Source organism: Bos javanicus, chromosome 15 (genome assembly GCF_032452875.1).
Source record: "Bos javanicus breed banteng chromosome 15, ARS-OSU_banteng_1.0, whole genome shotgun sequence".
Lineage (NCBI taxonomy): Eukaryota > Metazoa > Chordata > Mammalia > Artiodactyla > Bovidae > Bos > Bos javanicus.
This window is the reverse complement of record NC_083882.1, coordinates 28,658,411-28,679,912: the sequence shown is the minus strand read 5'-3', so window position 1 is coordinate 28,679,912 and position 21,502 is coordinate 28,658,411. Positions and strand designations below refer to the sequence as shown.

The 21,502-nt window shown below is 52.4% G+C and overlaps 1 protein-coding gene across 2 annotated transcripts in view; it reads left to right on the top strand.

Moving 5' to 3' along the window:
• The first annotated feature begins 2,647 nt into the window (after positions 1–2,647).
• Positions 2,648–21,502, top strand: part of TMPRSS13 (transmembrane serine protease 13) — a 33,188-nt gene continuing 14,333 nt past the window's right edge. Inside the window, exons 1-6 of one of the 2 annotated variants that reach the window (XM_061440436.1) lie at positions 2,648–2,893; positions 14,354–14,588; positions 15,660–15,764; positions 18,424–18,462; positions 18,571–18,693; positions 19,619–19,748. In XM_061440436.1, coding sequence (XP_061296420.1) covers positions 2,873–2,893; positions 14,354–14,588; positions 15,660–15,764; positions 18,424–18,462; positions 18,571–18,693; positions 19,619–19,748 — 653 coding nt within the window. In that variant the 5' untranslated portion in view covers positions 2,648–2,872. The remainder of the gene's footprint in view (positions 2,894–14,353; positions 14,589–15,659; positions 15,765–18,423; positions 18,463–18,570; positions 18,694–19,618; positions 19,749–21,502) is intronic. The other variant, XM_061440437.1, reaches the window with a different exon arrangement.

Sequence of the window (21,502 nt, the reverse complement as noted above, 5' to 3'; positions counted from 1 at the left end):
CTCCACCCTGAAGGAAAATGACCCAGAGGCAGGAAAGGACGAGGTTACGGATGGCCTGGGGTCCCCACTGCAGCAGAGATGCACGGTAGAGCAAGTGAACACCTGGGTCCATTGCACTGCTTGCCTCTGGGTGGGAAGTGGTCAAGGTCAGGTCCCTGGTCAGAGAGAACTGAGGGTGGTGTGACCAGGTGTCTTCCTTCTATGGAGACAAGCAAGTGCAGAAGCCGAGGGCAGAGAGAGGTCTTCCCCAAGGCCAGTTCTGTTGGGGGAGAGTTCAGACCTTAGGCCAGCCCAGCACCTACCCCTCTGGAAAGAGGAGAACTACCAGCAAAGAATTTCAAGCCTCAGTGTCCCTCAGCCCCACCTCGAAGCCCCAGCACATGTACTGCGTGTTCCCCTCGACCCCGGGCAGGGTCCCGCCCTCCTGTTCTTTGCCACCCTCACCCCAGCAGCTACTGCAGGGCCTGGTGCTGAGCCGTCAGCACTGATTGAACTGAACCAATGGCTGGTGGAACTTTCCACGTGGGTCCTCAGGCTTGGTCAGCAAGGATGCTGAGACAACCTGTGTCCCTGATGGACCCAAAGAACAGAGCAAGAAATACAACCAACATCTCTCCAGAGCCTCACAGTGCCGGACATATTCTCTGGGGGTGGACGTGTCACCACCGTCTTCCAGAGAGTGAATCTGAAGACCTCCAAGTTCACATAGCTGGCCTTTATCTCCGAGGTGGGGTTCTCATCCCCCCAGGCTGGCCCAGAACCCCAATCCTGAGCTCTTACCAGAGGCCGGTGGGACCTTCAGGGAATGACATGAAGTTAAGGGTGACCCTGGGAGGCCAGTGGTCTGCCTGGGGGACAGAGTGGGGGTCCGCAAGTCTGGTGCATGGAAGGAAAGGCCCAGTGCCAGTCTCCAGCCTTAGTCCCTGGTGGCCTGAGTCGGGGTGGGTGCCTCCCTAGGAAAGAGGGAAGACAAGGCACAATTTGGCATCTCCTTGGGAATGGCATGCTGCAATTCATGGGGTCGCAAAGAGTCGGACATGACTGAGCGACTGAACTGAACTGAACTGGGAATGGATAATCGCATGGGAGGAGTCCCTCTACCATGGCAGGCTGGTAGAGGGAGGAAGAAGGAGATGGGGCCAAAGCTGAGTTCTTTTGGAGAGCCAGGGCAGTGACACCCCAAATCACCCAAATCTGGAGATCCCTGGGGTCTCTGCCTGGGCCCTCCGGAATGCCTCTCCTCCATCCTTCTGCCTCTGAATTAGATTTCCCTCAAAGCACCTTTGGAGCCAATGGTTTCCAATCTGATCTAGAACTTTCCATTTTCCTATATGTAAATGGAGAGATAGTAGTCACATCCGTTATTGTTGCTCGAGTGTCCCCTCAATGAGGCCCTCCCTGACCTTCCTGTTTCGAATTGTAATTTTGCCTCCCCAGCCCCCTCAGTCTCCTTCCCTGCCTGGTTTTGCTCTATGACCCTCTCCCCTTTCTAACACACTGTATCTTCTATCTATCACCATCATTATGATCTATCTGTTTATTTTTTTAATTATTTTTGTCTGCCCCACCCCCCAAATGCCAGTGCCATAGGGCAGGGGCCTTCACTTATTTTGTTTATGGGTCCCTAGCACTTAAAACGGTGCCAGGAACATAAGAAGCCCTTAACACATATTTGTTCAATGAATGAGTGAAGGATGGGTGAATAGGATTGTTGCAGGGATTAAATGCATCGTTGTATGTGAAGCATTTGGTAGGATACCCAGCACCTTATTATGTCTGCTGTTGCTATTGTTTGTTAGATGTGACTAGTACAGATTCCTCAGGCTCTTGGCTCTCTGGTTGTCCATCTGTAAAGTGAGGAGATTGAATCACTAGATGAACTCTCGGCTTCCTTCAGGCTCTAAAAGATCTGCAGTTCTATGATCTTTGTGCTCCAAATACTCAGAGTCTGGAAGATTCTTCCTGAAGCTCGCCTTCTGCTGTTCTCAGCAGCTCAGCTGGGTGTGGAGGTGCTAAGTAACCCTTCCCGGCTCCTCTTGCTGTTTCTTTAGACTCGACTTCTTTTGACAGTATAGGGCAGAGGTATGGAACCATGAGTCACCCTAGGATTTCTTGGAACCTTTTCCCTTCAAAACATTTGTATGTTTTATTTGCACTGGTTTTGATGTCGTTTCATAACATTTTATCGTTTTCAATAGGGGAAATTCATTATGTGCATAATTAGAAGCCATTTGATTTTAATTTCCTTTAGCGTTTTTATAGAAATAAGCAAAAAAAAAAAAATTCTTTTTGCCAGACCACATGTCCTGATTTGAGATGTGGACATGCGGTCCTTGCAGATAAAGGTTCACACTGTCCTGCCGTGGGTGGGCCTCTGAGCTTGACTGATCCCCATGGGGACAGGATCATACCTCAGAGGGCTCAGAAGCACCTGTTTTAGGAGCCGAGGTTGGCAGGGCTAAGATCATCCTCACAGGCGCTGCGAGGACATTTTGGGCCATTATATCTCCCCAGAATCCCCTTCTGAAAGAGGCAATCTGGAACCCCTGTTCTTCCCCACAGCTGACTTTGTGGGGGCAGCTTTAGGAGTAAAGGTAGCTTCATCCTCCGGGTATTTGGCATTTGCTGAGTAACTGGGGAGGCCTCGGAGGAGGGGCAGGGGACAGGTCTGGCTAGTTCTGCGCTGTTGTTCATACATGGGATTACTTCACATGTCCCAACCAGCTTCCCCGCCCAGCTGCGGGGGGGGCGGGGTGGGGGGCGGCACTCAGTTCCAGCCCCCTTTTTCCCTACATGCCTGGGACGCCAGAGGCCAACATGGATCTTCCCTTCGACACCAGCTGAGTCCGAAGGCTTCAGCCCTTGGGAGACCATGGAAAGGGACAGCCGCCGGGTGAGTGCGTCTGGGGACCTCGGGCCAGAACCTCCTAGCACTGGGAAAGCAGGGATGGTTCTGGCAGCTAGGTGTGGCATGGGCACCCGTGTGCGCCTTGGGTTTCAGAGGAAATTGAAGGTGCCTTTTCTAGGAGCTACTTGGCAGTTACTCGGGCAGCCTGCTTTATCACAATTCGTAGAAGTGGCCACATGGGAGGAGAAGCTGATGGGATTTGGAGAGTGGTCAGGAAGCACCCCCTGGGTTCTGTGGCTGGATCCCGGGTTCCCACTCTGTGGTCCCTGAGAACCCCAGACAGTGTGTGTGCTCTTGGGAAGTCTTTGCTGGTTTGAGAATCACAAAAAAATTATTAATAGCATTCTAACCAAGCTTCAAGGTTATCTTGGGTAACTCCCTCACTAAACCATCCTGGAAAAGGTGACTTTCTATGTGCATTTAAGATCTTTGAGGGGCTTTTTCAACTTCCCTTGGTCATTATTTTGAGCCTCCATAATTGTCATGCTTGGATAGTGTTCCTTATGTCTAACCATGATTCCTTCTGCTACAACCAAGGTGACTTTCCTTTTCTGCTTTTGGTGGTAGAGAGCAGCCAACTGTCCTCTGCTGAAAAGCCAGCCATGTCCAAAGCTTTTGTTCAACGATTCCTCAGCTCAGCTTTCTTTTCTTGAGGGACATTCCTCTTGTGCTCTAACTTCTCCTCGGGTCTTATTTTCTGCTCATCTCCACCTTCTTCTGTTCTCTATTGATGTGGTGGAATCTAGGACTTGGGGAAGGATGGGCCACCTCTGGAACGGAAGCCTATGTTCTGGTCGACAGTGGGCTTGTGGTTCATTCTGAACCCTAGAAGTGTTTCTGCACAGTTTACCATCATCTCTCCCGCCATTTTTTTGCAGCTCTTTCTTGACTTTTCTGTGCCAGGTTTTCTCTCCTGCCCTCTGCTCTGGACTTCTTGGCTCATGTCTCTGCCTCACCAGTCATTTGACCCTAGGATTCTGGGGATCATTGGAGCCTCTGGTGAGCAGTAAGGGTAATGCAGAGGGAGTTTTGTCTGAAATATTGGGAAAGTGAACCCGTGGTCTCAGCCGTGGGTCATGTTCTTTGATAACTTGCTGGGAACCTAAACTTCATGGCTCCTAGACAAGAGGGGTGAGAACAGAAGCTATCTGAAGGGTCAGTCCCTGGGACAGGGTGATGGGTCGGGGGTGATACCTGCTAGGAAGCTCACCTCTCCAGAGTTAGGGACCAACATGGAAGGTCACGGGAGGGGCATAGGATGGAGGGCAGGCTTTTCATTATTGATGGGATAAATGACACACGTATGGCAGGTGCCATGTTCACTCTGGGAGGCTGTCCTAACTTACCTTGGAATGAAAGAACTGAACAACTGCTTCCTTATTAGGGTTCTTAGGTTCGTCCCCTTATTTAAGGTGGAACCTCCAAGATTGTGAGCCGGAGGAGGGGACAGAGAGAGCTTTCTGAGGGTTTTAATCTCATCTGCAGTGGGTTTCTTAATACAAATGAAATTGAATAAGAGCAAAGTGGGAGCAATTGATCATCCAAGGCTGTGCCTTCTCTCTGAGGACTCCGTTGTAGAAAGATGCATTGTACTTTTTGACCATCAGCTCCATAGAGTAGTGAGAAAGATGGTGGCCAATGGACTTCAGCCTGATGAAGCTTCTCTGTGAGCTGGTTGGGACTTCAGGGGAATCTCGGAAAGAAGGCAGAGAAGGCTCAGAGCTTCTTTGTATTCAAAGGAGAAGCTGTAGGGTGTGGTGGACAGAACACTGACCAGGTTCCTGGTCAGCTGTGACTTTGAACCAATTACTTAACCTTTCTGCACCTTAGTTTCTTCATCTGTGAAATGGAACAAATGTAGTATCTACTTCAACAAGTCTTAGCACAGTGTCTTTCACCTAATAAGGCTCTTTGACAAGAATGTCTAGCATAGTTAGATAGATATATAGAGGTAGACATATATTCATAGCTAAGATTTATTGTCATCGTCATCATCATTGTCTAGGGTCTAGTCCTAATTCCTCTAAATTTGGACAAATATCTTCTGTTCTCTGTTCCTAAGTTTCCCCACTTACAAAATGAGAGAGTTGGACAAATTGCCCCTAGGCCCTTTCCTGGTTCCATGACAGTCTCTGGAATCACATAGAGTGGAATTACAGATGTGCCACAATGGAGATGCACATTTATTCTTAAAAAACAGTGTGTATTTTGTGTTTTTTCATAAGGCATCACATTCTTAATCCTTAAAGAAGTGTCACATTTATTAAAGAAAAACAGAAATAGACCCACTGATAGAGCAACAGTTCTCTGTAGAGTGGATTTTCCCCTCCTGGGTCTACTTAAAGTGGAGCAGGTTTTCCAAGACCACGGATGCAATGGACTTGAGAATGGCTGGAGATCCCAAGTCTGGTCCGGGATGAGGCAGCCTCTCTGCAGAAGGCTTGTCAGGTTCCCAAGACGGCAGACAGTAGGCTCAGGTGGCTCTGCCATTCCCTAGACCCTAAAGTGTGGGCACCCCCTAGGACCTCCGGCACCTGCCCTTCGTCCCTGCAGGTATGCAGCCCTCACCTGAGACCTCTGGGTTCCGTGTTGGCATTGGCGCTGAGCAGCCTTCCACCAAGCCCATCCTGCCTTGCCTCCCTGTGTTGTCCCTGTGATCTGGGAAATGTGAGCGTGAATGTTGGGGGGGGTGTGTATGGGGCTCCAGGCTGGGTGCTGGGCAGGAAGACCGAATGATGTAACAATAGCCACTTAGCTTAAGTGTCTTGGGTAAGTGTTTTGGCAAAACAGCTTCCTCTTGGTACGGCAACAATGGGGGTGGATGGTGCCCAGCCAGGCAGGGAGGGTGCTGAATTGGGGCATGAGAGAAGCTAGCACAGGGAACCCCGGGCTTTGTCAGCTAAGTGGAGGCCTTAGTAATGCCAGGTAGAGTCTGTGATAGGGTAGCAATTCCCAGGACTGCCCACGGGGCTCCCATTCATACCAACCCTGAACTGTGTCAACAACCCAGCATTGGCAGAGAGAGGACATAAGGAGAAACTGAGGAACCAAGTTTCTGGGAAACCAAACATTGTTTGCTTGGCAATAGGGAGTACTCAATACTCTTTGAACTATTTGATTAATGAATTAATGAATGAATAGGAAGGTGTTTTGATTCTGGCCTAATAGGGATCCCCAGCTTTTTCACACGTTTAAGAGGCATCATAAACTAGAAGGAACTTTAGCTCCCAATCATGCTGGCAATTTTCAAGTTCTTTGTAGCAACAGCCTCTTTCATTCAGATGAAATCTTATCTGGAACCCATTGTTTCAAACTGAAAAGTTAATCTGTTCTGTTTTAAGTGGGATAAAGGACTTGAAGACTTTTACTTACTAAGCTGGATTCCAAGGCATCTCCACGGAACTTCAAATGCTCTGTAGAAACTTGTCTGAAAATGGCTGGTTGTTTTTTTAATGTATTTTTAAATTTTTTATTTTGCATTGGGGTATACCAGCCCAGTAACAAACAACATTGTGATAGTTTCGGGTGAACAGGGAAGGGACTCAGCCATACATATACATGTATCCATTCTCCCCCAAACTGCCATCCCATCCAGGCTGCCACATAACATTGAGCAGAGTTCTCTGTGCTAGACAGTAGGTCCTTATTGGTTATCCTTTTAAAATATGGCAGTGTGTACATGTCCATCCCAAACTCCCTGACTATCCCTTCCTGCCTTCCCCCTGCCCCACACGCCCCAGAAACCATAAGCTCAGTCTCAGAATCTGTGAGTCTGTCTCTGGAAAACAGCTGATTGTTCAATCCCTTCATTGTGTAAAGTCGCCAGCTCCAGAAAGGAATGCCGTTATCCCTCAGGTCACAGAGCTGGTTCAGAGCAGAAGCAAGATTCCCTGGTGCCTTCAGTGCATGGGCCGACTCCTTGTTCTGGAGCCCAGTTTAATTCCAGGCTGCCTCGGGCCCCTGAGGCTAACATTGCTTGTGTGTGTGTGGCGGGGGGGGGGGGGGGGGGGGGGCAGGGCGGGGAGTAGGTGTTGGGGGCTGGGTGGGAGGAGATGCTGGGGAATCTGCCCATGCTCTGAGGGCCCTGTATTTGTGGGGTTTCTCTGGGTCCAGGGAAGGGAGGGGAGGAGTCAGCCCTGTGTACTGGAGATGCGGTGAAGCCTAGCTTGGGCAGTGGGAATGGAAAGAAGCCTGAACCTCTCTAATCCAGTCCAGTTCATGCTGGAGGGTGTTCGGGCTCCCCTGCTGTGGCCCAGGGGCTCCCCAGGCTCCCAATAAGCCAGGGAGCTTTTTGGGTGTTGTTAAAGGGCTCCTGATCTTTCTTGGTATCCTGGCTTCTGCAGGGCTTGGGGACCACCTCTTCCTGCCTAGTCTGGAGTGCTGGGGTGCCCACCCCTAGAACCTCCTCGATGCTCAGGATCCTTGGAAGACTGCCACTGCCACAGGGGCCTCAAGCTAGTGAAGAGTCCTTCCTTTTCTGAGCTTGTTAAGGGGCGGGCAGTAGGGGGAGCCTGGAGGTGGGCAGCAGCCTGAGGACAGGAGTCAGAAGGTCCGGATTCTGATCCTGGCGCTGCCCCCGCCGGCTGTGTGACCTTCAGCAAGTCACACTGCCTTTCTGGGCCTTAATGACCTCAGCAGTAGGAAAATGGGTTGGACTAGGGGGATTTCAAGATGCTTCTAGTCTGTAGGCAGCCTACAGCACAGCCCAGGGCTAAGGAGGGAGGCCCAGTCAGTCCAGGCTGGACTTGAAGGGCCCTAATGGACCTGCCCTTGGCCCTGAAGACATGTTCAAGTTGCTGCAGGTGGACCTTCTTTTTTTTTTAAATAAAAATTAAATTTAGTTTTAAAAATTGGAGTATAATTGCTTCACAATGTTGTGTTAGTGTCTGCCGTACAGCAATCTGAATTAGTTATTTGTATACATATATCCCCCCTCCACCTGCCCCCGGCATGCTGCAGTGCATGGGGGTCGCAAAAAGTCAGACCTGACTGGGCAACTGAGCAACAACAACAAATCCCCTCCCTCTAAGCCTCTCTGCCACCCGACTGCCACCCCACCTCTCCAGGTCATCACAGATCACCTGGCTGAGCTCCCTGCGTTATGTACACGACTGTGTATATATGCCAGTGCTGCCCTCTCGGGGCTTCTCAGGTGGCACTAGTGGTAAAGAACCCACTGCCAACCCAGGAGACATGAGAGATGCAGGTCAGGAGGACCCTCTGGAGGAGGGCATGGCAACCCACTCCAGTATCCTTGCCTGAAGAATGCTATGGACAGAGGGGTCTATGGGCCACGGTCCATGAGGTCGCAAAAAGTCAGATACGACTGAAGCGACTTAGCACCCATCAACGTGACTCTCTCAGTTCGTCCCACCCTCTTCTTCCCCTCCTGTGCCCACAAGTCCGTTCTCCACGTCTGCATCTCTATTGCAGGCGGACATTCTCAAGTCTAGCGTGAGACGTTATTAAAGGGTACTTTTCCCCATGCTGCCCGGGGCTCTGAGTGACGCACAGAGTGCAGGCTGCCGTCTGTGGGTAAATAACTGTCGCTGCAGAAAGCCCAGGGCACAGTCCACGGCGGCAGCCACATAACTGCTGAGATGAAGCAATCTGAGAGTGACTGTGACATCACTCAGCACAGCCAGAGGCCCCTGCCTCCCTGGCACCTCTGGCTGGGCCTGCGGGAGATGCAGAGAGGCCAAGGGTAGGACATACCCAGGGGCTTGTTAGCTCACTCCCATCCTCACCAGGTAAAGGGCCAGGGCAGAGCTGCGGCAGGAAACCCTAACCCTGACCCAGGAGCCATGGTGACTCTACCCCAGACGCAGTTGGTACAGAGGGCAGGTCTCTAGTTTTAGTCCCTGTTCTGCGATTAGACAAGACGTACCTGAGCAACTTTGAGCAAAGCATACAAATAATTAGGGCCTCTACTTTCTTGTCTGTAAAATGGGCATAATAATCCTCAGCAACTCCTGGCCAGGAAAGTGCTTGGAAAGAGCCCCAGGGCCCAGGGCCGGGCCTGCTCTTGTCAGCCCTCTCCCTGGCCCATCCCCGCTGCCTTCCTGCGGACCCCGGCCCTGCCTCCCTCCTCCTGCCCCAGAACATCTTGAGGGGACTGGATGAGTTTTGAGTAGGGGTCCCTGGGAGCTGCAGAGACACAGGCAGGTGGCAGCAGTGGCCACCTGGGGTGTAGGCCTGGTCCATAAGGGGGTGAGGGTTCACAGCTCCATTTGCTCCATTTGTAAACCCAGAGACCACGCCAGGGGGATGGGGTTAGATAAGAAGAAATGCCTTAGGATTGGCAATGCTAAGCCAGGGAAACGGCCCTGAGTCACCCAGGCTTCGGCTCTGCCCTGTCCCCCTCCCTCCCAGGGAAGGCAGAGGAGCCTCTGGTCTGCAGGTAGGTTGTGGAGAGCCTGGGCCTTGGTCCTCTAAGTTCCATTCCTGGGTCTGCTGCTCACCGGCCAAGGCCAGGAATCAGGCCGGTTCAGGTCCGGGCTCTGCCCCTTGCGTCCAGGACCAGGGGCAGGAAGTCTCCCCGCCCTGTTCCCCACCTGCTCAAGGCATCTGCCCTGAGGGTGAGGTCAGGCCTCCAGGAGGGATGCTGGAACCTCAGCAACTGCTCTCCAAGAATTGAGGAAAGGAAATGAGTTAGTGCTCTAGTAGGCTAGACATCAGGAAGGACTTCTGGGAAGGTGGAGTGGCAGGCAGTCAGCGGCCGTGAGCCTCCTGTTCTGGGGGTCCCGGAAAATGAGAATACCTAGCATGTCCTGTGATGTCTGGAGTCAGGAAGACGGAGTCAACGGCCTGTCTCTGACGCTGTGTTCCTCTGGTCTTGGGGCCACACTTCCATCCTCTGTCCTCTGTAGGGGGACACACTTGGGTGGCTCCCCACATGGGCCGCTCTGTCTGGCACCTGGAGGTCCAGGAATATTCTCTTGCCCTGGTCCACGGGCTCAGAAACTCTCCGCCTGCCTCCTACCCTGTCCGACACTAGAGCGCTTGTGCTCCTGGGGCCTCCAGCCCCTGCTGGGGTATCACTCTTTCTCCCCTCCCCCCAGCTTCTCCTCCACCCGCACCCCCCACCTCCCAACCCTGGGAAGTCTTTGTGCTGGGCCACCGAGGCCCAGAGTGAACAGTTTGAAAGAGTCTGACTGGAGACGACTCACCCTTCCACCTGGCTCCTTGGGCACCGAGCCCCCGGGTTGGTTCCATCTTACAGGTCCCACCTCCCTCTAGACTCAGAGAAGAGGGACCCAGGTAGGTCTCCTGTCAGGACCCCAGGGCTCAGCTCATCTCTGCTAACTGCTGGTCAAGGCCTAGGCTGGGCAAGTTGGGACTTACCTGTGAGTGAAGACAGCACTGGGGACAGGGACCCTGCCTCCCATGGCTGCTCTCGGCCTCCTGCTCTGCCTCCCTGGCCCCTGTTCCCTCCAGCCTCCCCCAGGTCTATGCACCCCCATCTTCCTCTGGGCCTTCGCCACTGCAGGCCCCTCAGCTCTTTCTCTCTTATGCAGCCCCTGCCCGTCATGATGGGCTAACAGGATCAGAAGCTTGTGATCAAATCCCAAGACCACTAATCCTTTTAGAGGTTTTAGGCATGCTCTTGAGTCCCTCTGAACCCCAGTTTCCTCATGTATAAACTGGAGATAAAATTTTCTGTCCAGCTTGTTAACTAAAAGCCTTGTTTAAAATGGAATAAAGGGTATAAAAGCTCTTTGCAAATTGTAAACCCTGAAGAAATGCAGGAAGTTACTGTGGGCATTCTTGATATTCTGGGGCCAGATTCTACTTGCTCTGAGGGGGCCTGGTGAGACTCCAAGCCCATCAATTAACTGAGATGTGAATTTGGGCATAATCTCAACCACATTGACGCTCAGTTTCAAAATCTGCAAAATGGAGTTAATAATACCAACCACGAAAGCTGTTATGAGGTTGAAATGGGATCAAGTAAGACGTCTGATGGGCTGTTAAATTTGTTACAGTGATGAGCATTTATAAACCGGGCTCTGTCATATTGATTCCTTGCTTATCTGGGGGAAGGAGACAAGATCAGTCCCATTTCGCACGTGGGGAGACAGGTTCTGAAGGGTTAACTCACCTGCCCGAGCCAGTTAGGCATGGATGTCGTCATATTTGAACACAGATTTTTCCATCTGAAGCCCAGTATCTTTAACAAACAAACAGACACCTACCCACCCGCCATCACCAAGTGTGATGGTCACCAAGCGCTTACTCTACATTCATCACCCATCACTGCAATGCTATGAGGCAGGGTGACCAGCTCACTGTACAGATGAGGAAACCAAGATGTACAGAAGTTAAGTCACTTTCCCAGAATTACCACCTGGCTTCGAGAGTACTGGAGGGCTCCTGACTACCAGGTTCCACCCGAGATCCTGACAGACCACTGGGACCAACGCTGTTTCCCACCAGAAAGTTCCACAAGGTCGAGATCCCTGTAGAAGCCCCTGGCCACACCCCCAGATCCCCTCTGGTGCTCCCAGCCCTGCAAGGCCCCAGGCCTGATTCTCAGGCCACGTCACAGATGCAGAACAAGCAGCCCATGCACAGGGTTCAGAGAAAAGATGTGCCAGGAGCCTCTGGCTGATGACTCAAGGAGTCGGGGGACTCAGATGCACGCAGGTGTGTGGCAGTTCCGGACTAGGGGGTTCTGGGCAATCTGTGCTCTGAGCCTTGGATTCCTCATCTACAAAATGGGCTTCTAAATGTGTCAACCTCCCAGGGATGGAGCGAGGACCCCAGGAGGCCACAGATACGCAGGTTTATTGTAAACCCTAAAGTACCACTCACTGGGAGCTATTATCATATTATTGTCTTGAGTTATGGGAATTTCCCCTGAGGTGGGGATAAACTTATATTATGAGCATCACAGACGGAGGCCTGGTAGATCAGTGGGGATGCCGCCATGCCAAGGTCCCGAGCAGGTGCTGAGGCTTGGGTGACTGGTGGGAAGGAAGGACGGGACCCTGCCCAGCCTGAGCTTGACCCTCTCATGATAGGACCTTGGTCTGGTCTTTGTCCAGTTCCCTCTTTCTCCAAAGATGAGCTCACCCCACCTTATAGCCCTCTGGTCATGCCCCAGGGCTGTTAAATCTCAGCACGGTGGGTGCTGGGTGCGCCAGTGCAAAGGGGGCGAGGAATGACCGTTTCCTGCTGGACACAGGGCAGAGATTTCCTATTTTATCTCAGTGAATCCTCAGGATGATTAGTCCTATTCTACAAATTAAGAAAAAGGAAAGTTGAGGGGCTTGTCCAAAGTCACACCTCGGGTGAGACCTAGGATTGGGGCCCAGGTCTGCCTGACACCAAAGCCAGTGCTGTGAATAGAGGCATTGTACATTCACACATATTCTCACCTCCTCTCCCTGCTCCGACTCCTGTCCTGTTGCCCTTGAGGCTTCCGGGGGCATAACCCGTCTTTGTTCTGTGGAGCTCTAGCGTCTAGACAACGGGGGTAGGAGGGAAATTTGAGCTCTGGTTCACCTGGGTCAGCAGCTGCTGCAGGTGCTCTTCACGTCCCTAAACACACACGCGTGTGTCGCTGCTCTGCTGGCTGGGGCATCTGGACCACGTGTACTTACCCACATCTGTCAGTGAACCCCAGTGACTGGTGACTCCTGGGATAGTCACTCCTGGTCCCTGCCCCTGGGAAGCTGAGTACAGTCAGGGACGTGACATTCCTTCTTGGATTCATCTCACAGCCTCCAGAAAAACAAAGAAGTAACTAAATCCGTTACCTCTGACTCTTAGAAGATGGAGTTTAAAAAAAACTAACCCTGTCTGGTAGGCTTGATAGTGTTGACTTGAGTCTGATGTTCTGATAAGCAGAACTTTTTAGTAACTGGGCTGCTTACTAGTAATGTCAAATGCATTTAAGCACAGCGGTCGGTGAAAGATGCAAAGGAGGTGCCTGAGGTCCAGAGCCCATCCCCTCCTCACAGCCCTGCTGACTGTACCCCCAGCGCAGGGACCCTGAGCACAGGTCCCGGCTCCCTTTCTTCCTGCTGCTCCCCCGTTCCCTCCTTGGTGTTCAAAGTTCAGCAAAAATGAGAATGAGGGGCAGACGTGACCCCCTAGGCCAGGCTAGCCCCCAGCTCCCCCTGCTGTGCTGGGGACTCCTACAGGGGCTTAGAAGGCAGAGGTGGTGCGAAGGAGGGCAGAGACCTCTGTAAGGGGCCAGGGAGAGGAGAGAGGAGGCCTAATCTGGTGATAGGGCCTGGGCATTCTACAGACCAGGGCGTGGCTGCCACCAGAGGCTGCTCGAAGACTTTCCATTAGCCCTGGCTGCTCACCAACTCCCAGTCCCAAATTGAGTACACCCAAAGTCTTAGGCTCTCCACGGAGGAACAGCGCTGGTGTTCGTGGATCACCTGCTCTAGCCGCAGCTGCTTTAATGCTCACCTCCCTCCTGAGAGAGGCTGCAAAGCCTCCTGGTTGAACGTGACCTTCAGAGCCCAACTTTCTGGGCTCACATCTTGGCTCTGGCTCTCAAACACGAGAGTTTGACCAAGTTTGATCAATCTCTCTGCTTCTGTTTCCCTGGCTGCACAATAGGGATAATCAGAGTTCCCTCCTCATAGGGTTGTTTCTCAAGATCAAGTGAGTAAATAAATGTAAAGCATGTTAAGTCCTCTGAAACTACAGATTAAAGTGCTAAATCTAAATGAATGAATCACTTCTCCTATAGCTGAATAAGGTTAAGGACCTTGGTCACCTTCTTCCCCTGCATTCTACCTCTCCTGTTGTATTGTTGTGTGTGTGTGTATGTGTTTGTGTGTGTGAGTGTGCATGAGTTCCCTTGTTACTGAGAAAAGGGGAGAACGAGGCAGGTCAAGGCTTTTCTTAAGCAATGCTTCTCACACTTTTTGATGACAGCTCAAAGTAAGAATGATGTTTTATAATCTAAGGATGGGATGCCAGGGAGTGAAGAGGGAAGAAAGGGTGGTAACTCCCAGCTCAGAGTGAGGTCTGGTCCAGCAGCCTCTTTTTTGAGGGTACCTAGACACATGTCGCCCCTGGAGGAAGGCATGGCAACTCACTCCAGTATTCTTGTCTGGAGAATCCCATGGACAGAGCAGCCTGGTGGGCTACAGTCCATAGGATCACACAGAGGCGGACTGAAGTGACTTAGAACAGCACAGCACAGCACAGACACATACAGCCAAAGCAGATGCCCCATGCTCTAGGCAGATGGCCTAGTGCCCTCTGCCCACCTCTCTATAAGGGGAGAGACCACAGGGAGTTGGGGACAGCAGGCTCTAAGCTTTCATTCCATCCTCATACACTCTCTTCCCTGTTTGGGGGCTCTGCTCACCCCTTAGCCACCTGCCCCAGGACCTCTGTCTGCTGGGTCAGCAGGGCTGACTGCTGGATGAGTTAATAGAGGAGTAGCCTGAGGAACAGCCTTCCATCTGCTTTCAGAATGCCTCCCCGGCAGGGACGCCTCCACCCCGGGCATCCCCGGGCCGAGCACCTGCAGCCCGGGCATCACCTTCCAGGTCATCGTCTGGCAGGTCCTCGTCTACCATGTCACCACTCACAACATCATCTCCAACTCGAGTGTACCTTGTCAGAGCCACGCCAGTGGGGACTGTCCCTGTCCATGCATCTCCTGCCGGGCCCACGCCAGCTGCCAGGGCCGCCAGGGAGAGCCCAGGTAAGGGGACTCCTGCAGGGAAGGCAAGAGGGACAGGGAAGCCGCCCGAAGGCGGAGGGGGTTTAGTGGGGGTGAATCTCCAAGTTGGGCCCTCTCTGCTTCTCCTCTGTTCTTGGATGACAATGTCTGGGGAGGAGAGGGGATGGTCTGGATGGGCAGTGGGGGACCTGGGGAGGTGGGGGCAGAAAGGAACCATGACACACAAACCCAAGACAGTGGGAAACTGGGGTGAATGTGGTAAAGCACAATAAATCAGGACCAACAAAACAGGTATGACTTGGGAGGCTGCACATACTGGGTCAAGGTGCAGATTTTGGGAGCCAGAGCTCCTGGTTAGAAACCAGGCCTCTTTCCTAGAGCTGCCCTGGAGGGTCTGCCAGGGAAGCTGGGGTCAACATGGGAGTACAGCGATGATCAAGGGCCTATCTGTGGGTGGAGGAACAAAGGGAGAGATTCTGATCAAGCAGGCACTCCCCACCCCCAACTTCCCAAGCTGGCCATTATGATTCAGCCCACAGGGGGACATGCCAAATGGGCCTCAGGGACTGGCTCTGCCCTTAATAAAGCAGCCCTTTTGCCCCCATCCCAAATTTGCCCTCCTCTTGCCCTCGAGTTCAGTCTGCCCCAGTACAAACAGGCCTGGAGAAGGATCTCAGATCTGGGGCTCATCTTGCCCTCTGAAGAGTCAATGAGGCACTTTGGTATAGAAACCTTTGGCATCAAACACATTTCATTTGAATCCCTGTTCTGCCACTCACTAACCAAGTAACCCTGAGCAAGTCATTTAACTTCCTTGAACCTCAGCTTCCCCATCTATAAAATGGGTATAATAATGCCCAGTTCACACAGTTGCTGTCAGAATTAAATAAGATACCACACACAAATGCCTAACAGGCCCATAATACATGCTAAGTAAAAGGGAACTTGGTATCAGGCAGGGATGTACCATATGCTGGGTGGAGAGGGCCTAACTGGGTCCTCCTGGACCAGCCTTCTTTCCCTACCCCGGCTCCTCCCTGCTGGACTCCCGTCTCACAGTCTCACCCTCCCCTGCTGCTGGCCTGATCCTAGGTATCACCTTGCCCAAGTTCACCTGGCAGGAGGGCCAGAAGCGGCTGCCGCTCATCGGATGTGTCCTCCTTCTCATCGCCCTCGTGGTGTCGCTCATCATCCTATGTGAGTTTAACGGAGGGAGCAAGCCTGGCCCCTGGTCATTGCAGGGTAGAGTGGGGTTGGGGGATGCGGGCACCCAGCAGGGAGACAAGAGTGGGGAACACACACCGGCTGCCGTGTCCACAGAGGGATGCTCCTACAAGTGGCCTTGAACCCTGGCACCTCCAGGCCCCTTGGAGGTGGGTGGGTTGAGAGGGTGGAAAGTCAGAGGAACGAGGAGTGGGTCCCTTCTGTAGTAGTTCACCAGTCTGAGCTCAGTTTCTGTGTCTTCAAACGGGATTAAATCCATTCATTCATTCAAGTTAACATGTGCTTAGTAAAATATCCTGAAGATTTCTCTGGGTTATGAGGAATAAATGAGCTAATGGCACAGTGCCTGACACAAAATCCCACTCTAAAAATGTGAATTATTTAAAAAACAAGCATTAAAAACATTGATGAGGTAAAGGCCCCTTGGGCATTTTTGGTCAATGAGATCAAGTGTTCAGGGGTCCAATCTCCCTGAAATCCACACCCTCTTCTTGAAAAGACACTCAGGACCTATGCCAGGACTCCCTGCTGGGATGTCTGCTCTGAGCTCAGCACAGTGGCAAACCTTAGCGGGAAGCAAAGGGGAGTACCCACTGTACCCCCCAGTCCTCAGGGCGAGTACAGTCCCCTGGGAGACAGAGATGGAAATGATTAAGGCCAAGTGGATTTGAGTACTACCATCAGGAAGAGAGTACAGCTGTGTGGGTACGGAGGCAGGGGACAGCTCCTGAAGATGAGGACCCAGAAGATGGCAGGGAGGGGAGGATCTCCTGACAGGGCATCTAAGCGGGGTGAGCGGCTGCAGGAAGTGTGTGGGGGGGCCAATGGGCAAGTTGGCATGAGGAAGGACCCGATTCGCCAGGGTGAATACTCATCTGGGGACCTGCAGGCTGTCCTTGGGTTGGGCACGGCTGGGCCACGTTGTAGAGAGCTTGAAGTGCCAGGCGGAGGGGTGAGGATTCTGTTACAGAGGCTGCTCAGGGCGGTGAAGGGCGGGCTGGGCGACTGCAGGGAAACACCCAGCTGGCAGGGCTGTTTGAGGAAGAGAATCACGTGAAAGAAGTAGCTGGTTACAAGTACAGCTTTAGGACCAGATAGACCTGCTGCAGCATCTCGGCTCAGCCACTTAAGTTAATGAACTTCCTGAGCCTCAGTTTCCCCACCTGCCTGACAATGCCCATGAAGGTGTCAGCACAGAGCCTGCCTCGTGGCCTCCATGTGAACCTCCCACCAGGATGCTCGACCCTATTCCCTCCCTTCCCCACACAGGGCACACGCTCCAGGGGAGGCCCCTGGCAGTGCACAGAGAGCAGCAGGAAATAATCCTGCAGGAGGTGAGAGGGCAAGCTGGGCAGGGGGGCTCTCAACATGATTTCACAGGATTTCCTGAAGTCCCCTGACCTCTGGACTTCCCGGGGAGGTGGTCACTGAGTAGCTCAGCAATGCGGTCAGGACTAGAGCCCCCGCCTCCTGAGAGCTCTCTGCTACACATCAAGGCGATCCCAGGAGCCTCGGTGCCCGGGGTGGGCGTGGGTAGAAAGACCAGGGCACAGGAGGAGGAGAAGTCCAGCAGGTTAAGGGGACTGGTGTCTGAACCAGGGAGGAGCAGTCACACAGGGTGACCTCCAGCTGGTGAGACAGCATAGTGGGGCCAGTGACAGAGGCGGGGGTCAGGGCTGAGAAACAGGTTGCAGACAAGAGGCAGGGTAAGGGGTCAGACCCTGGGCTTCCTCAGGCGTCCAAGGTGAGGAGTTTCCAGGCAGGAGGCATGACAACTCCCCATATGGAAAGAGCTCTTAGGAAGTCGTGGAGCTGATGCTCACATATGGTTTGTAAAGCTGTCGGCTTTTCAACCCAACTTGTGCATTCGGGAATCAGCCACCTAGAGTTGCTCGCTGAGTGGGAAGACACTTTTTTATTTATTTTTGGCTGCGCTGGGTCTTTGTTTCCGTGTGTGGGCTTTCTCTAGTTGAGACAAGCGGCGGGCTGCTCTCTGGCTGCGGCGCACAGGCGTCTCATTGCTGTGGCTTCTCTTGGTCTGGAGCACAGGCTCTAGGGTGTGCAGGCTCAGTAGTTGTGGCTCGCAGGCTTAGTTACCCTGAGGCAGGTGGGATCTTCCTGGACCAGGGATCGAACCTGTGTCCCTGCATTGGCAGGTGGATTCCCAACTGCTGGACCACCAGGGAAGTCCCTGGGAAGACAGTTAAAGGCCTTGAGACAAGCAGTGGGGCAAGAACTGAGCCTAGGGGATAGCTCTTGCTTATAGAAGAGGGAGGTGGAAGAAAATCTAGGAGCTTTCGAAGCTGGAAGGACAACCTCTGAGAAGATGGGGCAGGCAGTGGCTGCAGATGTGTGTGCTACGACCTGCAGCGCATAGAGATGCTGGGGATGCTGGACTGGGTCTGAGAAGGGGCCTCCGGGATACTGAAAAGGAGGATTTCTCTGAACAACTCTCTGGCCAGCATGTAGGGCAGGAGAGCTTCCGGAGTACTACCCATCTCCATACCTCCCTCCCTTACTCTCTCTCTCTCTCTCTGAGTGGCTGCTTTTGAGTTTGCCTGGTGCTGTCCTGCTTGCAGGAGCTTTCTGGAACATTCCAGAGCATTCCTGAGCAGCCTTTCTCTCCATACAGATGGGGGACGAGAACCCCAGAGCCCAAGAGGGATTGCAGGTCGGTGTCTGAGAACCCCCAGGGCCTTGGGCTGCATTGTGTCATGTCTCTCTGGGGCTAGCAACGACCCAGCTTCTGCTTTATGTTTGTTTGTTTGTTTTTTTCCAGTTTACTTTTGGCAGGGCCACACAGGGGTCAATTACAAAGAGCCAAGAGAGAGCTGTCCTAGTCACGCTGTGCGCTGTGATGGAGTCGAGGACTGTAAGCTGAAGAGTGATGAGCTGGGCTGTGGTAAGGAGGTTGGATGTGTGCATGTGTTCGTGCGTGCACTCTGGGGGCTGCAAACTGGGTTTCAGCTCAAATGGGAGGTGATGGACAGAGACCTGGAGGATCTGGGTTCTAGTCCTAATAGACTGGGGTCTGGAACCTGGCTTTGAGTGTGACTTGGGCGAATCACTTACCTTCTCTGGGCTTCAGTTTCTTAATTTGCAAAATGTGTGGATTGGACAAGATAAGTGCTTCTCAAATAAAATCTGACAGCTCCCAGCAAAGCAGAGCTGCTCTGAAGCTGGAGACAAGTGTGGGGTCCGAAGCCCTGTCCGTGTACCCCTTCTCTTTGCCCAGCAGGTAACCTCTGACCTGCCACATCTGTGGTTTCATGAAGGTCAGTTTGTAAATGAAGTCGCAGATGAGACAAAGACCTCTTTAAGTGGTGTCCTCAGTGGTTTTTACAAGCGTCGTCTATGTACAGCCCTGATGTGGGTGTCTGTGGGTACATAACCTGCCCCTTCCACCCGTGTGCATTCATGTGTCCTTGCCCACGACCACATCCATCTGTGACTGCGCAGGTCTAGTGAGCACTCAGTTGGATCAAGGTTCCCTTTGTCACACTCTTATTTGGGCACGTCACTGCCCTCTTGGGGTGATGCCTCCTGGCAGTGCTCACCCCTTCTCCCAGCAAAGGCTCCTGGGTCCTGTTGGACAGAGAGCTCTCTGCTCTGCTCCAACCCCTTGCCTTGGCTCTGCCCTCACTGAGCATCTTGGGCTCTGAGCATGGCTGATGGCCATCCTGTCCCCGGCCAAGCTCCCAGATGTTTGCAAGGCCTCAGCGAGAAGCCTGGGGAAGGAGCATCTCAGAGCCTCACTTGGTTCATTCCTCAAGAGCTTGGAGCCTCCTGGTGTTGAGGACCCCCCTTGCCCTTTTCTTGACCGGCAGTGAGGTTTGACTGGGACAAGTCTCTGCTTAAAGTCTACTCTGGATCCTCCCATCAGTGGCTTCCTGTCTGCAGTGACAGCTGGAATGACTCCTATTCGCAGAAGACCTGCCAGCAGCTGGGTTTCGAGAGGTACACCTTCCCCACCAGTCCCCGCTTCAGGGACATCTCAGATTTTTCACACGGGCATCTCAGGCTTATTGAGGGTCACTCATACCAAGAAGACTCTTTGGGACCAGGGCTGAGGTCACGAGCTCTTAGTGCCCTCAAGTTATTCAAAAGAACAGTAGCCTGGGGAGCCCAGGTCTGGGGGCAAGCTGTTTACAGGAGGCCAAAGTAGTTATTTGCATATATGGAGCAGGATGGCACTCCTATACGGTTCTTTGCATCAAAGCACCCTCATGCCCACGAGCACATTCAATGGTCGCGGTGGCCTTGTGAGGTGGGTGTGCATTTGGGCAGGTCTTGTCTTCTCCTCACATCTGATAACTAGAAGCTCAGGCTGGGCAAACCCTTCAGTGGACTCTGAGCAGCTGCAGCTCGAGCTAGGACTCATCAAACGAAGAGTGAGATGGGCAGATGTGGCCAGGTAAAGTCCTTAGCATCTTTGGCTCTAAAGATCTGAAACAGGAAGCTGGTACTAGTAGGGGGAGTAGGGAATGGGGTTTACCATGACCTTCCAGCTTAAAGGAGCCCTCCATTTCTGGCCACATAGTCACCTCCATACTCCCTCTTGGTCTGGGTTTCAAACCAAGTAGTTTGAGGGGTTCACTAATGTGTGTGAAGTTCTGGGGAGAGGGTTTATTAAGGATCTCACTGTGGGTTCTCTGGAGAAGAAGCACCTGGAAAACTAGGGCTTGGGGGCTAGGACTGAAAACCAGTTCTCTGCCCCCATCTCAGAGTTCCCATCTGTGAAAGATGACCTGGGTGATCTAGTTGGAAGATGACAGACATGGTTTATCATTGAGTTGTGTGACCTTATGCAAATGTGAACTTCCCTTGGACTTCCATAGATAGCGTCATTTATGCAAAGAATATTCATTGAGTTTTTATTATGTGCCGGACACCCAGACAAGATCCCTATTGTTGGACAATCTCTGGTATGGTGTGGGCGAGAGAGGCTTTAACCAATAATCACAGTGCTGTGTGATGTGTAATGGAAAGAATACGTGGAAAGCATTATGTACACACAACAGAGAGGGTGCCTGACTGCACTTGGAGGTCAGCAGAGCAATGGAGGAAGAGCACCCGCAAAGGGAAGCTTGCATGTAAGGGTGTCCCATGTCCTAGAAACGCACCAAAGTGCCACACAGATAGCAGTCCATGGATCACACAGAGCAGGATCACCTGGGGTGCTTGTTAAAATGCACCCTGAAATAAAAATCTCTGGAATTAGGGTTTCAAACCCTTAACAATACCCCAGGGTGGTTCTTAGGCACACTCTGGTCTAAGGAGCCAAACGGTTCTCAGGCTTTAATGTGCAAACCCATAACATGGAGATTATTAAAATAAAGAGCATGGCTCAGCAGGTCGGGGGCGGGCGGGGGGCGTGGGGTGGGGATGCTGCTGCTGTGGGTCCATGGATCACAGTCCGGATAGGAAAGGGCTCAGTCCATGTTTCTCAAACTCCAGAGTGCAGCGGGATCACCTGGAGAGCCTATTAAAACTCAGAACCAGAACTGTTGATTCAGCAGGTCTGAGACAGGGCCCCCAGATTTGCATTTGTAACAAATTCCCAGGCAGTGCTAACATTGTCCCCAGAGATGGGACCATATTTTCAAAACGACTAGGCTAGTGTGTAAGGCTAGTGGGGGGAGTAGTGGAATATGTGGGTGGGGTCTGAGATCATTGGATTTTAACTGCCTCTGGCTTCTGCAGCAGGGCTG